This window comes from Mustela erminea, chromosome 15 (assembly GCF_009829155.1).
Source record: "Mustela erminea isolate mMusErm1 chromosome 15, mMusErm1.Pri, whole genome shotgun sequence".
NCBI classification, from domain to species: domain Eukaryota; kingdom Metazoa; phylum Chordata; class Mammalia; order Carnivora; family Mustelidae; genus Mustela; species Mustela erminea.
Window position 1 is genome coordinate 11479314 of NC_045628.1, and position 19147 is coordinate 11498460.

Sequence of the window (19147 nt, forward strand, 5' to 3'; positions counted from 1 at the left end):
AACCATGAAAGACTATGGACTCTGAAAAACAATCTGAGGATTCTGAAGGGGTGGGGGGTGGGAGGTTGGGGGAACCAGGTGGTGGGTACTAGAGAGGGCACGGATTGCATGGAGCACTGGGTGTGGTGCAAAAACAATGAATACTGTTATGCTGAAAAGGAATTAAAAAAAAAAAAAAGTACATGGGTTCTGAGGGGCTTGGGTGGCTCAGCTGGTTAAGTGACTGCCTTCAGCTCAGGTCAGGTCCTGGGATCAAACCCTGCATCGGGCTCCCTGCTCAGTGGGAAGCCTGCTTCTCCCTCTCCCACTCCTCTGCTTGTGTTCCCTCTCTTGCTATATCTCTCTGTCAAATAAATAAATAAAATCTTAAAAAAAAAAGTACATGGGCTCTAAATGGATAAAATAAAATTATATTAGGGCCTGGCTTCAAAATAAGTGAAAGAGAGGAGCTGGTGGGATTCTAAAAAAGACTAAACATGAGCTGAGAACTGTTTGATCACGGTGATAGGTATACTAATCTCTGTACTTCTGTGAATGTTTACATAAAAAGTATGAGGGGAAAAAAGTACATTCACCTCTTCTTTTAGGTGGCGTAGTATTACAGACGAGAGACATTTCTGATCACTTTTTTTTTTTTTTACTGAAAAAGCAGTAAAAATTTCAGAGTTAAGTGAAAACTAAGTTTCCCATAAAGGGCCAAGTCCCCCTTCTTTGGAGAAAACAAATGTGACTAGTTTCTTATTATCCTTGCAGAGATACTCTACTTATACATAAGGAAATGCATGAACACCTTTTCTCATTTTGCATGAATGGTAGCATATTATATGCATTATTTCACACCTTGCTGTTTTAGTCTAATAATATCATGGAACAGCTTCCACTTTTGTAGATATAGAATTACCTCATTCTTTTTAATGATTACACTGTATTTTACTGCAAGGACATTCTATAATTGATAAAATCAGTCCCCTATTAATGAGTATTTGTGTTTCTTTAAAATCTTTAGTTATTATAAGGAATAATATAGTTTTAAAATAAAAAAATAGCAGTAGTAATAAAAACCTTTGCATCCAAGTTAGTTTCTAAGAACTGAATTGTTGGGCCAAACTATTTATATTGTAAATGAACACTGCCAAAGTGGCTTTTGTAAGTTACACCAATTTACATTCACATAAACTATGTATCAAATAGATACAATCCCCAACACATGATCAAACATTTTAATTTCTGCCAGGGTGCCAGAGGAGCAAACGACCTTGCACTGCAGTTTTATTTTGCATTTCTCTTATTATGAATGATGCTACATCTTTTCCTATGTTTAAGAACCATCTGTGTGGGTTTTTTTTTTTTTGAAGATTTTATTTATTTGTCAGAGAGAGTGAGAGAGAGAGCACACGTGCACACAAGAGGCAGAGCTGCAGGAAGAGGGAAAAGCAGGCCCCCCGCCAAGCAAGCAGGTATTTCTTCCTATTCAAATTTTTTAAACATGTAATCATAGAGCAATCATTTCTTTTATAACTTCTGGCTCTCTGTGGTACTTAAAAAATTCTACCCTTCTCCAAGATTTAAAAATAACTTCTCATGTGTTCCAGTATTTTATAGTTTTACATTTTCATTTAACATAAGGAATAAGGTTGGAATCTACTTTATTTTTTAACCAGATGGCCACCCACTTCATCCAATACTATACATCAAATTTGTTTTTTCTCTGCTGACACACTTTCGCTATCTCCAAATTTAGACTATTATTATAAACAGAAAATGTTTACTTGGAATCTTTTTGTTCACCCATCTTGCTAAATATCTCTTTAGGATTGGTTTTTATTTATTTATTTTCTGCTGAAGTACTTCTATAAAAATTTCTTCAGGTCTGATCGATCAATGGATTGACTGATTCGCTGCTCACGTTTACTTCTACGGCTATTCCTTCAGTAATGGTCTGTGGTGCACTACTTCTGTGCACCTGAAAAAGGTCTTTCACCCTTATTCTTGAAAGATACCTTCTCTGGGTACATGATTCCATGTAAACAGTTAGTATCTCTGACTGTTTAAAGATGTTTTATCTCTGAGCTTCCATTTCCAATTTAATTGTTTTTCTTTTAATTGTTTCCCCCAGCCTCTGGCTGATTCTAAGATCTTTTTTCCTCTGGTGTTCTATGGTTTTGTCATGGTTGATTTAGATGTGGATTTCTCTTTATTTCTTCTGCTTGGGACATACTGTGTTTCCTTTGTCTAAATATTCCTCTTATTTTTTCAAACACTTTATATTCATTTATACTCTGTAGTTAAGAGTTGGTAGTATCTGAAATCTTCGGGGTGGGGGGTTCTAAACTTGTTGTTTAATGTAGATTTTTGTGCATTTCTAATAGATCACTTTTTAAGATTGATTTATTTATTATAGAGAAGGGGGGTGGTTTGAGGGAAGAGGAAGAGACAGACTTGGGAAAGCAGACTCCCCGCCAAGCACAGAGCCCAACATGAGGCTCGACCTCATGACCCTGAGATCATGACCCGAACCAAAATCAAGAGTCAGATGCTCAACCAACCGACTGGGCCACCCAGGCGCCAATTGGGGGAATTCTACAAACCTAAATTTGGGAGACTTTACCTCAAAGGATTTTCTACTTGATTCTGACAAGAATCAGAAGGCACTTACTAACCTAGAATCATTTTTCTCCCCTTCAAGAATCCATGCTTAATACAGGAGGAGACAGGTTAATTCCCTTGTACTGACCCAAGGTTTAGTCTCCCAATTGGTTGGACACTTTATGTAAGGACTGACTCAAAGGAAAACTCCATCCTCTTGTGCCTGCATTGCTTCCTGCTCTGGTCTCAGCTCACTTTTGCAGGGAGTAGGTTAGAGTTGGAAGATAATCCTTGGATACCTTTATACCTATCATGAGCCCGGCAATGCATCAAGGAGGCTAGTACATCAAAGAATGACTCATCCACCCATTCATTCAACAAACATTTACTGAGCACCAACTATAAAGGCACAGCACTGTTTAAAACACCAGAGATACTATAGTGAGTAAAACAGAAAAATCCCTCTTGAATATGTATTCATACTGGGAAGCCAGATAATTAACGAAATAAGTAAGTAAAATATAGAGTACATCAGACGATGGTAAGTGCTCCAGAGAAAACGTAGAAGGTATAAATGTGTATGGGGCCACGGAGGTGTAATTTTAATCTGATGGTCAGGAGGGTCTCACTGGGAAGATCCTATTTCAGTAATGACTGAGTAGGTCAGGGAGCTATGTAAATACATGAGGGAGTAAGTAACATGTGAGGTGGAGAAAAGCAAGTGTAAAGGCCGGAGGTGTGAGAACATGCCTGACACGCCTGAGGAACAGCAAGGAGGCCAGTATGGCTGGAGCAGAGCTCCAAGGGGGCACTACAGGGCCTACAGATCCTTGTAAAAATGCTGGCTTTCGGGCACCTGGGTTGCTCAGTCGTTGAGTGTCTGCCTTCCGCCCAGGTCATGATCCCAGGGTCCTGGCATCGAGTCCCACATCAGGCTCCCAGCTCAGCGAGTAGCCTGCTTCCCCCTCTGCCTCTCTCTCTCTCTCATGAAAAAATAAATAAAATCTTAAAAAAAAGACTCTGGTTTTCACTCTGAATGAAATGGGAAGCCACTAGAGGCTGTGGTCAGGAGTCAATGACCTAAATTATGCCTGAACAGACTTGCTCGGACCACTACGGTCAGGGAAGGAAAAAGAATGGGAGCAAGAGAGAAAGCAGGGGTGCCATGGCCTCTCAGCTCCCACAGCACCTTGGTACAAATAAAGGAGAAAATACCACTACCTCATCGATCATTTGAAATTGCCAATTATGAAGAGTATTTTGAAATTATTTTAATAAAATATTTAATAAAATAATCAGTAAAAATAATGGGAAAGAGACTGCAGCATAAAATGCTTAAAAGCTTATAAACATAAATATATTCTTTTTCTAATTAGGATAGAAAAATTATGGGGAAAAGGCTAAGAAGTTGGGGAAAAGAAAGCAATGAAATCTGAGTGTTTTGTATCCATTACAAGTCACTAGGAATTCTTGTGGAATTTTATTAAAGAGCTGCTACACAATAAAAAAATATGAAAGGTATATAACATTATGTAAGAAGTGTTTTGAGAATAAATGAGATTGGGACATTAAATTACTTTGAATATATCAAAAGGTTGAAATCATAAAATTCAGTGAAAATTAATTTAAAAAACGTTAAACACACACAAAAATTGCTTGGGAATTATTCCACTCAACTTTGCTGTTTCACAAGCTGGGTGCAGGCTGGGAATGGAAAATCTGAGAGTTGACAGCACGTACGTGAGAACAGGGACAGACCTGGAGCTGTGCGCCTACACCCACTCCGCCCCAGTCCACCAACACAGACGGGGCCGTGAGCAGTGCAGCTCTGAGTGCTGGAGCGCGACACTGCTAGAGAACACCAATTCTTAAGGATCATTTTCTTATTTGAAAAGGTGAATTCAAGGTAACTTTTTAGAAGAAAGATTCTGTCTAAAGCCATTATTTCAACTTTTTCCAAAGAACAAAATAAAGACTATCCTTAGCAGACCAAAGAACAGGTCAATTGTTTCACTCACTGTAGAATCCATCTGATTATATCTGGCAATATCTTTATGCAGTGTCCGTAGCATAATCATAGCCACCATTCCAGACAAGAAGAGGACAATGACCAGGGAATTCATGATGCTGCAGAAATAAACATTTCAGGATTAATCTGTAGCTTTATTTCCTTTTAAAAATATTTATTCAGTAACATTAAAACAGTATTGATCACAATCTAAATTTGAGCTAAAATCCAACAGATTCAATGAACTTTGTTCTGTGTCCTTCTAGTGGATACAGAACTTTATATACTTATCATAATAATCTTACCATAATCCGTTGAGGACTAGAATTTGTCTGTGGTCCACATGATTAATTAAGGACTATGCCCAAATAAATACACTGCAAGCCACAGGGACCAACAAAGGTCGGTGTCTTCAAGAAATTTATGACACAGACATTTACTCTGTTAAGTTACTGAGTGTCAAAAGGTAGTCAACAAAGCAGAAAAAGGAGAGTGACGCCACATGAACAACTCTCCAGATAAAAATTTTGAGTCATGCTTTGATGATGATGATGATGATGATAATAATAATAATAATAATAAAAATAGTCGTAACATGAGCAGTGGCTTCTTCCATTTCAGGTAAGGTGCTCAAATGTTCTGTTTCACTCATTCTCCTTCTATCCACAGGGACAGTCTCTCATGAGGCAGGTATTTCCAGATAAAGAAACAGACTGTGAATAAATGGGTGCCCTAGCCTAATTCGCAGTGACCTGGCCAGGACTGAACACAAGTCTATCCAATTCAAAAGTCCAGACTTCCGGAGAACTAGAGAGAATTAGAGAATGAAGGATATGTTCAAAGGGACAAAACATAGAGTAAGCCAGAGCATGAAGTGGATTAACTCTGTGTTCTTACCTAAACCACTGAATGTGGGTATGAGGCATAGATTCCAGAATATAGTCCCATCTAGATGCCCATCTGATGTTTTTATCTTCCTAAGGAGATAAAACAAAACTCTTTAAATAAGCATTTGCTGACAAAGTATATTAAGAATCCAAACACTTCCACTCATAGCTTGACCTTCCATTCAGTTAACAAATATAATTTCTCATTATCATAATTTGGATTAGTCATGAGTTTCAGAGTTTAGCTCTAACTCAAGTCTTTGGAAAATCAAAATGAGATTCAGCAATAACAAATAATAAAAGTTCCTAAAAGTACCTAGTTACCTGTATTTTTTTTAAAGTCTTGCTTTAAATTTTAACTAACAAAAGTTTATTTTAGATATTAAAACTCAGAGCTGTACTTTTTAATTTTCTTTCAGAAGACTGAGTGGTAGAACTCCTGTTTTATTCTCTTTGATGCCATCTATTGATACTTATGAGACACCAGAGTCGCACTGAGCATCTGGCAGGTGTCACCTGCAATGAGCTCTTACTACCTAGAAAGAAATTTTATAGTGTTTATTGCACTAGGTTTGCAAAATGACTATATGGGGAGAGTAAACATCACAACTATACTTTACCACCAAAACAGTTTATTAGAAATAGAGGTGGAGGGGCACCTGGCTGGTGCAGCTGGCTAAACATCTGACTCCTGGTTGTGATCTCAGGGTGGTGAGACTGAGCCCTGAGTCGGGCTCCGCACTCAGTGTGGAGTCACCTTAAGACTCTCCCTCTATCTACCTCCCTCCCACACACACGTGCGCTCTCTCCCCCCAAATAATCTTTTTTTTTTTTTTTAAGATTATTTATTTATTTGACAGAGAGAGAGAGAGATCACAAGTAGGCAGAGAGGCAGGCAGAGAGAGAGGAGGAAGCAGGCTCCCTGCCGAGCAGAGAGCCTGATGTGGGACTCGATCCCAGGACCCTGAGATCATGACCTGAGCTGAAGGCAGCGGCTTAACCCACTGAGCCACCTAGGCGCCCTATCTTTTTGTTTTTTTTAAAGATTTTATTTATTTATTTGACAGACAGAGATCACAAGTAGGCAGAGAGGCAGGCAGAGAGAGAGGAAGGGAAGCAGGCTCCCCGCTGAGCTGAGAGCCCGACGTGGGGCTCGATCCCAGGACCCTGGGATCATGACCCGAGCCGAAGGCAGAGGCTTTAACCCACTAAGCCACTCAGGTGCCCCTCTCCCTCAAATAATCTTAAAAAAAAAAAAAAAAAAATGTAGAGGTAAAACATTGCCTCAGATTCTCATAAAGTGAACTTTTACTTTCCTCCTAAGAAACTTCTCAATTAATGAAAACACTCCCTTTAATTCACTAAGAACCTATATAAATCATCCACTAAGAGGAAATTCTCCATTGAAGTTTATACTAATCTGGACTTTAAAATAGTGTTGCTTTCCCAAATGCTTGCTACATAAGTCTTTGACATTTTCATACCATTCTCTATGCCTATTTTCTACCTTTAATCTTTTATGTATCTCTTCTGACTTAACATTTAATCAGGTTCAATTCTCCAATTTACTCTACTTCTCATTTAAATGGAGACTTAGTTTTGAGTGCGACTATGTTGCCTGGTGCACTGACAAACTATTCCAAATCAGCTCATTAAAAGCTTGTCTATGTGACAAGGTTAATCATTAATATTTTTAATTAGTTTAAGTAGTATGAATTTAAAATCAATTTCTTGAGTTATACTAGAGATACAAACAAACTCACCTGGAAGCTAACAGAGTAAGTATAGGCAATTTTGATCTCTCCAGAAGCCTTGTTACTTATATCCATGGGGGGTCCAGAGCAGTCTGGTTTATCTATATGGGTATGCTTGAAGCTGCGGGAAGAAACATTTTGGCAAGATGTTGATAAAGTACAGTTTTAAAAAATGAAGTTAAAGACTACAGATTCTGTACATATTTTACCATGCTACTATAGTCAAAGGCAAAATTACTCATGTCACATTTAATGGTATATTTATTTATATGAGTAAGGAACTTAGTTACAAGTATGTGTAAGAAGTTTTTCAAAATTTGAAACAAACTTTTAAAAGCACTATACCTGAAGAGCATTAAATATCTTTAAAAAGGGGGCACCTGGGTGGCTCAGTTGGTTAAGCACCCAACTCTTGATTTCGGCTCAAATTATGATGTTAGGATCCTGGGATCAAATCCCACATATGGCCCCCTACTCAGCGTGGAGTCTGTTTCCCTCTCCCTCTCTCCCTTCCCCATTTCACACAAGTGGGCTCTCTCTGAAATAAATCTTCATAAATAAATAAATATCTTAAAAAACAAACAAACAAAAATAAACACTGAGGGAGTTTAAATTAACTGCCCTCTTATAATGGAATGCATTTTTTTCTGAGAGACCACATGTTAGATGGGGGAAGGGCAGCGAGAGACTGAGAGAATTTTTTTTTTTTGAGAATTTTTTTTTTTTTAAGATTTTATTTATTTTATTTTGAGAGAGAGAGAGAGTGTGTGTGCTGTGAGAGCAGCAGGAGGGGGAGAGGGAGAGAGGGAATCTTAAGCTGAAGACTCAGCGCTGAGCATGGAGCCCCACGTAAAGCTGGATCCCATGACCCTGAGACCATGACTTGAGCTGAAATCAGGAGTACCAGGCTCAACCAGCTGAAGCACGCAGGCACCGAGGCATGCATTTCTTTCCCAGCAGTGGCATGGGAAAAGTGTTAGTTCAGTGGCAGGGTTGGGGTGCCGAGGGGAGAACATTTAAAAAAAAATGAAATAATCAAAAAAAGATCTTCACAAATAACTGACAGGTACTTTCATACTAAAAATACTGACAATCTGAAGAGACCCAATTTCAATGACTTGTCACACAAAGGCATCTAACAGTGCGTGGAGATTTTAGAAACGATAGCATTCATCATCTCATTCGAGGAGGCGCCTGGCTGGCTCAGTCAGTAGATTGTGGGACTCTTGATCTCAGGGTTGTAAGTTTGAGCCCCACACTGAGTGCAGAGATTACTTAAAAAAAATAGAATCACCTCATTTGGGCCTCCGATGAGAGGTCAAGTTGCAAATATTAGAGGCAACGCTTTCCTACTATAAAATAAACACTATCCCAACCACTTACATTCTCTACTCCCAAGTTGACACAGAAAAGCTGTCAAAACTTCCTGACTAAAAAACAAAAGAAAAAGGCACTTAGGTTTGGACACTTACGATAACAGGAAAAAAAGTATCTGTATGATTTCTCTGGACAACCCACAACTCAATAACAAATCACACTAAAGAGAATTTTAGTAAAATCAATCCTGAAATGCCAGATTATATGTCAGAATACTGATAAAAGAAAAATGTTAACTGGGACCCAATATTTATTCTTTGGAAATAATTTCACTGACGTTTACTTACTTTTTAATTTCTTTTTATTTAATTTAATTTTTTAAGTAAGCTGTATTCCCAAAATGGGCGTTGAACGCATGACCCTGAGATCAAGAGTTCCATGCTCCAAGGTGCCAGCCATATGCCCTCCTTTAAGTAACTTCTGAACCCAGTGTGGGGCTCAAACTCCCAAACTCAAGATCAAGAGCCACATGCTCTTCCGACTGAACCGGATAGGCACGCCTACAGTTTTTAAGTTTTTGACCTATTTGCATAGTTACCTTTTTGGTTCAAGTTTGGCAGCCACTAATCTTGCTCCCATGGACCCAGTTTCAACAACATGATAGTATATTTTGATGTCAACGTGGTTGAAGATGTAAAATGTATCTCTTTCATGGAATTCTGACTGTGGAACAGAACTTAAAGGTAGAAAACTGGCTATACAGGAGTCAAAACAAAACTTTAAAATGAGGCACAACAAGTAGGAAATTTTGAGCTTAAAGTTTTAATCCTTCCCCATAAAAACGTTTAAGATTTAAGCTTAAACTCTATAAACCAAAAATAACTGGCAGAGTACAAATTATGTTTCTTTAATACTTTAATTCTTACATAAATGTAGGTACCTGTTAAAAAGAACACATCTAATATTTTCTATTTCTCCACTTATAATAAAAGAAAATAAATTTTAAAATATTACATGTTATGAGCATGCTAAATCTTATACATTTCAACACTCTTCCTCCTTGCAAGTTTTATAACTTCAGACTAAACCAATAAATGATTCAAGTGTTTCTGGTCAATTTTCCCAAAAGCATTAGCCAATGTAACCAGTTTCATGATCAAGCTTATGCTAACTTCTGCCATCAAGTCATATTAAGAGATTAAATCTGACTGACCTGATTACACATTTAATATATACTCCCAATAATTTTAATACTTTCTGTATTAACATCCTCACTTTCCTACTATTTTTAAATATAAAAGAAGGGTCATAAAGGCATTTACCTTTTAAAAAGTTATAATACCAGACTTTTGCAATATAATGTTTTATGGACTTAAATTTATCATATAAATTTCATGAACTTATAATGAAGTCTTTCTGGTACTCCACTAATCTACTTATTAAAAAATATATGTAAGATTTATGAGTGTGACTTTGAATAGCATCAGGACATACAAAGTCCCAGCCCTTAGCATATAACAGACACTCTCAGTGAATACTGAACTAAATCTCAATTAGTTTGGTTTTAGAATTAAATTTATACACTGTTAATGGGGTCAAGCTTTAAGATCTAAGTAGCTGTGCTTCAGAACATCTGAACTGTATTCATCCAATGAATATAACAAATTTTGTCCAGGTAAAGACTGAATCCTTAAAAAAAAAAATTTTTTTTTAAATAGCATAGAGTTTTTCACGAACTTACATTAATAACACAGGCATCTTTTGCATGGCCTTTATCTGTAATATAACAGCCAATGGGAAATCCAGGATTGCAGAACCTCTGACCATCTTCAACATCATAACACCAGGTTACAGGCATATTATCCACAATCCTATGCACAAAATAAGTTAGAAATCATCAAACATGACTAAGAAATAGTGCCCGAAATTGTTACCAGCTCATAAAATTTAAATGTCTCTAAATGCCTTAAGATGTCAAAATTACAATAAGAGTTTTGATAAGATGTAGTGTATTTCATAACTACAGCATTATGTCAATATTTGATACACTACACTGAAGAAAAAAACTTTATAGCTTCTCTGAAACTATAAATGTATGTAGAAAAGGGAATTTGATAAATTAAGTCTACTGCAGTTGCTCATTTAACAATATCATTACCTAGATACAGAGTATCTTTACCTTTAACTTTAGCAAATTTACCTTTAGCAAAATACTCAAAGCTCTAAGTCGGGTGCAAAGCAATGTATCGCGTTCCTTGGGACCAATTTGATGGAACAGTATAGAAGCAAATGTCCTTTCATTACTTGGTAATTCAATAAAAAGGAGAAGAATATAACTGTAAGATGGGAAAATATTCACCTTAAGGGCCAGGTAAAAAAGTGAAAATTATAGTATTATCTATTAAAGCTGTGTAAGTCCAAATTATGTATGAAAGAAATGCTGCTATAAAACCAGAGAAACAAAATTTAAAAGTTCTATAGTGAAAAAGAACTTTAAAAAAAGGGAGAAAAATAAAGAATAAGTAAAGAATAAGGTTCCGTAGCATTGTCTAGCTATATTAAAGTCCAAGCATGTGGTCCCCTATGCCAAGAGCACACTACAAGATACAAATTAAAAAAAATCACTAAAAATATACTAGCTATATTACCGTCATAAGATGACACTCCAGGGCATGTTTTATTTGTTAATTAATGTATGCCTTAGGAAGTAAAATTATGATTCTATATGCACCCAAGGTGTACATTAATGACCTAATAAAACATGTCTCTTAACATTTAAATGCTATTTAATAGTACCCAATATACCAAATTTTAGAATCACCTACACTATTAAGTTGCTTATTATTATAACCAGCAGGCTAGTAGCGCCCATGAAAAAGGCTATAAAACATTAGGAGCATAAAAGCAATGCTATGTAAAATAAATCAGATTTTTTTGGAGGCTTAAACAATCACTCTAATTGCTTTAATTTTTTAAATAGAGAATGAAGTTCAATCAATGAATAGATGCTAGCAATATATTAATTATATTATCTTTAAGTTATCATAGTAGAGAAAGTACTCCATAAAAATTATAGGGTTAGTTACAAAATGAGAAATTAAGGAGTAATTTAGACTTTTTAAAAGCAAGCATTCTAAGCTTATCATTTATATAATGCCTTGACACAATAACCTTCTCCTTGTAATAGGAAGATCTTAAAAAAAACTTGGAAATAAATGTAAGAAAATTTAAAGAACATAATTTTCTATTACTGCATTGCTAATAAGTCAGGGAGTAATTAAAAATTGTATTCTTTAAATTCTGACAGTAAGTTAGCAGTAGTAGTTATTTTAATTTGTAACACCAAAAATACTAAAAATCTTATTTTCTATCTGATACAGTGGGGGGAAAAGGACTCAAAGGATAAAGGTTAAATGACCGCCCCCCCCCCCTTTTTTAAACCATCAAGGACTCCTTTCCATTTTTCTCTATCTTCTATGGACCGCATCTGAAACACTTCTATTAATGAAACCTCATCTATTAACAACTCATTTCCCCAATAAACTCCCAGAGTTTCTGATTAGAATGGAATAATCCATGTCACCACAATGCATTCAGGAAGTTGTAGCCAAAAGCAAGGAAACGTGGCATTTAAATTACTCTCTGTAGTTTTAACAAGAGTACATTTACACTGTTAGGATTTTGGATTTTTGAAAACAGCATATCATTCCCCTCCCCTGCTAGCTTGCTAGGATCCAGGACTGGAACTCACTAAAGTATCTTCAAAAACCCCTTTCTGAATATGAACCTAAAAAATTTAAATACTGTGATAACTAGGTTTATAATGATTCTTTTATAAATAAAATGTCACGAACATCTACAAACTTAGGCAAGATGTATAATTACAAACCATGCAGAGTATAGCTGAAGAGAATTCAAGATTCTGGTGCTAAGATCAAAACATTAGTCAGTCTCGAAAATCAAGAAACAGCTTAGGTTATTGACAGAGTAAGCTAAGAAGATCCTCAAATTGTGTTCTAACATCCCAAATAAGAATTTGAAGTATTCATTAATTTAGATAAGAAATTAACTTCTTAATTAACTGTTCTCTATAATGGGTTGGTGTATCAGCTAATACTCGGTCATTCTAATCATTTCAAAGGTATTATGATTTAAACTGTCATGGCGAAAACCCTACCAAGTTTTAGGTTTTTTAGGTAGAATGTAGTTTAAGTTTGCAACTGACATATTACAAATTATTGAGTCAATTTCACTATCAAATGCTTTCTAACTTCAGAAACTGTTTTAAATGACTTATTCCTGTTATTATATGCATTCTGGCATCAAAACAGTACCTATGTTAACTGTATCATCAATCAGTTAAAAATATTTCTAAGTATTTTACTGTGAGGAAGCTACTGAAGAAGAGGTGCTTCTGTTACCTTTAGGAGCGAGTCTCTCCACAGTATCCCAAGAACATAGGGTAGAATAGCTAAAAATAAGTAAAATATCAATTGCTTAGATTACCATAATATTTGGTACTTCTTTTGGGATAGACCTGGTACACACAGCACTTCTCTTTTTCATAAGTAGTTAACAAAAGCATACTTATGCTTTAAGCAAAGGACCTGGATCAATCATCTAGAAAAGTGCTGTTATTTTATACTTGTAGGCCATGGAAAAGATCACAGGAAAACAAACTTAAACTATGTCTGATGTTTGATAAATAGCATCTACTTCAAGTAGAACACTTACATTTTGAGTAACCTGTTTTTTATTTTATACCCATGGTGTTACATTAACTAGGTCTTTACCAGTTTGTGTTGTAATCAAAAAGCATTTAAACCTATTTTATTTTTGCTTCTAAAGTAGTATTGACTCAAAAAAATAAAAGTAGTATTGAGTCATTATACAGAATTCAAATGTAGACTATTTACAAAAGGGTCTAAAGAGCCAGTTGTCAAGCATAATCATTATTCTTCTTCCAGAACAAAGACAAATCCCTTTATTATATGTGGGGCCCTAATTTACATATGTTTTGCTTCTTCTAAAAAGTATAAGGTGCTGGAGGTAGTGATCAGAAAGACTGTCTTCATGTACTTCCTCTGGTTAGGAACCACTGATCTCAGACTGACATGTCCAGATCCTATGGTTCAAAACTATGCTTGGAGCCTGTCATTCTGTCCCTTCTCCTTTTCATGTACACTGAACAAAAAAGTCCCAAGGAGAGGCAACCTTGGGTCACTTTCCCCTCCATGAACTAGTCTGTGATTGGGGGATTCACCCTGATTGGCCAGATGGATAGAATCTGGTTCAGTCTACTAAACCATATAGGAACAAGGTTTTCATAGCAGGGCACCATTAGAATAAGGAAGGAAACTGGCCTGATTACGCTTGTGTCAGCTTCTTCCTCATATGACCCTCAGTGCCAATAGGAACTTGAAATCTTTCATTTCTTTGGTTTCTAGTAAGCCAAGAGCTTTTTCTTCTAAGCTATTGTGTGAATACTATGTAACTGCTGAATGAGTGTAACATACAGACTGCGGAGAATCGCTCCTGAAGGTAACAGAAGCACCTCTTCTTCAGTAGCTTCCTCACAGTAAAGTACTTAGAAATATTTTTAACTGATTGATGATACAGTTAACATAGGTACTGTTTTGATGCCAGAATGCATATAATAACAGGAATAAATCATTTAAAATAGTTTCTGAAGTTAGAAAGCATTTGATAGTGAAATTGACTCAATAATTTGTAATATGTCAGTTGCAAACTTAAACTACATTCTACCTAAAAAACCTAAAACTTGGTAGGGTTTTCGCCATGACATTTTTAACCATATTACTTTTGAAATGATTAGAATGATCGAGTATTAGCTGATACACCAACCCATTATAGAGAACAGTTAATTAAGAAGTTAATTTCTTATCTAAATTAATGAATACTTCAAATTCTTATTTGGGATGTTAGAACACAATTTGAGGATCTTCTTAGCTTACTCTGTCAATAACCTAAGCTGTTTCTTGATTTTCGAGACTGACTAATGCTTTGATCTTAGCACCAGATTCTTGAATTTCCTTCAACTCTTCTTTGCAGTTTGTAATTATACGTCTTGCCTAAGTTTCCAGATGTTTATGACATTTTATTTATAAAAGAATCATTATAAACCTAGTTATCACAGTATTTCAGGTGATACAGTAAGCCATCAACCTTAGTAATCCTTGGCAAGTAAGTCATACTTCATGTTATTACTAGTGACAAAAAAGGGAAATCAATTGATTTGCTATATTTTATAGAGTTAATGAAGTAATTTATACATTCAATGAAACAGAGGTGCCATCTAGGAAAGGAAAATAACACAAGTCCAAAATTCCACGTCTTACCAGTGATGCTGATAATTCAGTAACATGCTTTTTTTCAAGAATTCTAACTTTTGTTTGTCTTCAGCTTTCTCTGTATGGTATGTTTTTGTACAGACAAGCTTGCAGGTCTCCTCCTTATTAAATGTAAACTGTATTAAAATAAAGTGAAAAGCAAATTAAAAAATATCTAGGTCCTTCATACCTATGCCATGAGTAGGAATACTACTCTCACTAAATTACTTCAGTGCATTAATAATGATAATAAATACTTTTAAATTTCTCATTGTTCAATCACATTTAAATTTTAATCATACCGTTTCTCTAAAAATTTCAATTTTTCTTTTGATAAATAATAATTTTTATTTTTATTTTTGATAATTTCAATCCACCCACCTTTTATTTTATTTATTTATTTACTTATTTTTAATATTTTATTTATTTGACAGAGATCACAAGTAGGCAGAGAGGCAGTCAGAGAGAGGGGAAGGGAAACAGACCCCCTGCTGAGCAGAGATCCCGATGAGGGGCTCGATCCCAGGACCCTGAGATCATGACCTGAGCCGAGGACAGAGGCTTTAACCCACTGAGCCACCCAGGTGCCCCCACCCACCTTTTAAATGTAACTGAATCCTAGAAGGGGAAAAAAACTACACATAGAAAAAAACAGAACAGTTTTTCTAGTAATAAGGAGACATGTTTTCAGTCCATACAGTCATTTGATGGATATTTGTTAAGCGCCCTATGTGCCAGGTAAGAGAGACTCAGCAGTGAGTAATAGACTGTAATGATATAAGAAAAAGTCAGGCTTGGATGCCTAAAAATCAGGGTAAACATGATTCTTTTTACTCACACTTGAAAAGGCTGTCAATTTTCAGGATCTTATTTAACAATAAAATTGAAGCAAAATGTAAGGCTTAAAAAATTGATAATTTAAAAGTTAAAAAATGAAGGATTCCTCCAATTTTGGAGTCTAGGACTTATTTCATGTGTGTAAAAATAATGGTTTTCATAACACAAGTTTATTTCATCAGGATCCATTTATGGCTTCGTTTAAAAAATAAATTTCCTAGTTTTCTAAAGGCTGTAATTTACTTTATAAACTACTACAGTCCATAATTGTATGGATTCAATATGCTCAACTTTATTACAGGTAGTTAAAAAAAACTTGTGTATGTTTCACTCTAAAGTAGTCCATTGTTTTGTACATTATTAAAACACCTAAACCAGTTTCTGTGCATCAGCTGACAAGCAAATGCTTCAAGTATAGCCCACTGCTGCCACCTGTCAGCCAAGAGTTCAGTTTTGGCTGCATTGCTACTTCTGTAAATGTAGCAATATTTGTTCAATTAATTTAATATTCTTTTTTTTTTCAAAGATTTTATTTATTTATTTGACAGACAGATCACAAGTCGGCAGAGAGGCAGGCAGAGAGAGAGGGGGAAGCAGGCTTCCCGCTGAGCAGAGAGCCTGATGTGGGGCTTGTTCCCGGGACCCTGAGATCATGACCTGGGCCAAAGGCAGAGGCCTAACCCACTGAGCCACCCAGGAGCCCTAATTTAATTTTCTTAACCTTATACGCATCTCGTAGGTACCTTGGAAAATGAAAGAAAAAGTACACATACTAAGGAACCAGAAGGATAGGTGTCCAAATTTAAATTAAGCAGAGATAGACATTACTAGTTACAAGAAAAGTGGCAAATCAATCCAATGCTTCTGGGTTTAGGCGAGTAAACAGTGTGTTCAACTGCAACGGAAACAGCAAAACTAGTGAGGATGTTTAATCATAATAATAAATATTCATTAAGTCATGTAATCCTCCCAACTTTGAGGGAGTCTCCATTGCTGAATCCTCATCTTGTGACCTAGTAACACCAAGTGCCCCAAGGCTCAATCCTTGGAATCCTTCTCTCTATTATCTATACCCACTCTCCCCTTGGGGATTTCCTCAATTCCTGGCTTAAATACCATTTCTACACTGATGATGATTCTCAAATGTACCTAGCCTGAACCCCTCCTCCAAATTCCAGACACATATATTCAAGTGTTTACTTCACATGCTTAATTAGATGCCTAATTTCCCATTCCCCTCAAACCTGCTCTTCCCAGAGACTGTCCCGTTCTGGAAAACAAAGTCCACACCCCACACCCTACCCCTCAGCAAATTCTGCTGCACTGACACCAATTTCAAAACGTAACCAGTTTTGGAGACTCTGACCACTTCACAACACCCACCTGTCTACCCCATGTTTTGAGCTACTATCAGGTCATACATATCTCAATGATTTTGAGAGTCTCCTAACCAGTCTCCCCTCTTCTTTCCTTGCTCTCCCTCCCATGGTCCATCCTCAGCATAGTAGCCCTAATTAGAGAGCCTATCAAAATCTAAGCCTACTCAACACCCTTCAGTGCCAGCCATCTTGTTCAGATATACAGGCCGAAGTCTTTACGGTGGCCTATGAGATACTGTGTGATGTGGTCCCACTGCCTCTTTGCCCTCATTCCCTGCTATTCTTGATTTTGTACACTGGCTCAAGTTACACCAACTATTTTCTGTACCTTGAGCACACCAGGCAAGCAGACACCTTAGGACCACTGCATTTGCGGCTTTCTTTGGAGAACATTTTCCCAGATATTCATGTGGCTCACCACCTTACTTGCTTCAGGTCTTCTGCTCAAATGTCACCTTCACAGCAAGACCTTCGCTGGCTCATCTAAAACTGCCAATTCTCCATCCACCTTCCTGGATTTATTTTTTGATAGTTTTCCCATCATCAACTGATATACTACATATTTTAGTAAATTCATGTGTTTCCTTCTCCTCATCAGAATATAAGATCCATAAGGGCAGAGACTTTTGTCTCTGGTCTCTGCTATAGGCCACACCTACCACGATACCTGCAACAAACGTGTAAACTGAGTAAATGATTGGTTAGACTTGAGACGAGATTCTACAACCCTGGGAATGAGTATGTTTAAGATTTGGGATAAAATGTGGCTCCAGCTTCACACAACACATACAACCTGGCACTGCTGTTTTTCTGACCTCAACAGAATTCATAAATAAAAGACAGCAAAGTGGATTTGGGGAGTTTTTTTGTTTCAGGTTGTTACCATTTTTTTTACTGCAGATCTCAAATAAAGCAAAATTCTGTGAAAATAAAGGACAAAGAATCAATACTGAAAAATATGGGTCAATACATTTATGGTTGGCTTAGACAAAAATCTAATGTCTCTCAGGGGCGCCTGGGTGGCTCAGTGGGTTAAAGCCACTGCCTTCGGCTCAGGTCATGATCCCAGGGTCCTGGGACTGAGGCCCACATCTGGCTCTCTGCTCAGCGGGGAGCCTGCTTCCTCCTCTCTCTCTCTCTGCCTGCCTCTCTGCCTACTTGTGATCTCTGTCTGTCAGATAAATAGATAAAATCTTAAAAAAAAAAAAAAAATCTAATGTCTCAGCCTCATACTTCTGTTTACCTATGCCTTGGTCTTAAGAAATGCCTGTTCTGTCACTTTAAGCTTGGGGACTAAAAGATTCTGTTTTCAATCCTAAAAAATTCTAGGACACTCATAGAAAATGTGAGATGTACACCTTTCCTCATTTTGAAGCACTCCCGTTCTATTTTACCTCGACTCCTGATTCAAAATTAAATCTGCACAGCAGCAGGCCTAAAAGAAGGATCCTTTGCATAAGCAAGGCTGTCTTTCCCCGTAAATAAATATACCCTGGATGGAAGTAATTTGTCTTTAAATTCCACCCCAAAGGGACAAAACTTCTCCAGGACTCTGAGTATTTTATTGGCCTTCCCTCTGTTTATCGGCCATCTGTTATGGGCTGTTTACTGCAAGAAACTCCTGCTGTCCCTCAAGCTCACTGAAGATGTTACTGATACTTTTCCCTTCTATCATTTCTCAAGGCAAAGGCATTACTGAACAGAATGATGGGACTGAGACACCACAGGAATATCTTAAGTTGATTGTATAATTTAATAAATCTGCCTGAAAATCACCCTTTGCTATAAAAGCAACATAATAACTTCCAAAATAATCTTTAAAAATATCACATCAGGGAGTGATACATAATTAAGTTGTTAGATAATTAATATGTTTGCCCTGTTCAGTAATACCCATGTATATACACTTTGGGCACCTTTTCCCCCCAATAATTTCACTCCATATGCCTTCTATTCTGTCCTTGAAAATTAAAAAAAAATTTTTTTGAAGACTTCACTTATTTGAGAGCGAGTGCGAGAGCAAGAGAGC

At 36.6% G+C, this 19147-nt stretch overlaps 1 protein-coding gene across 1 annotated transcript in view; it reads right to left on the minus strand.

The window, feature by feature from the left end:
- Positions 1–19147, minus strand: part of TM9SF2 (transmembrane 9 superfamily member 2) — a 59879-nt gene that overhangs the window by 23530 nt on the left and 17202 nt on the right. The window contains exons 4-9 of the mRNA XM_032314597.1: positions 14912–15039; positions 10294–10423; positions 9151–9275; positions 7245–7356; positions 5492–5571; positions 4605–4713 (exon numbers count right to left, since the gene is read on the minus strand). Of these exons, the coding sequence (XP_032170488.1) occupies positions 4605–4713; positions 5492–5571; positions 7245–7356; positions 9151–9275; positions 10294–10423; positions 14912–15039 (684 nt within the window). The remainder of the gene's footprint in view (positions 1–4604; positions 4714–5491; positions 5572–7244; positions 7357–9150; positions 9276–10293; positions 10424–14911; positions 15040–19147) is intronic.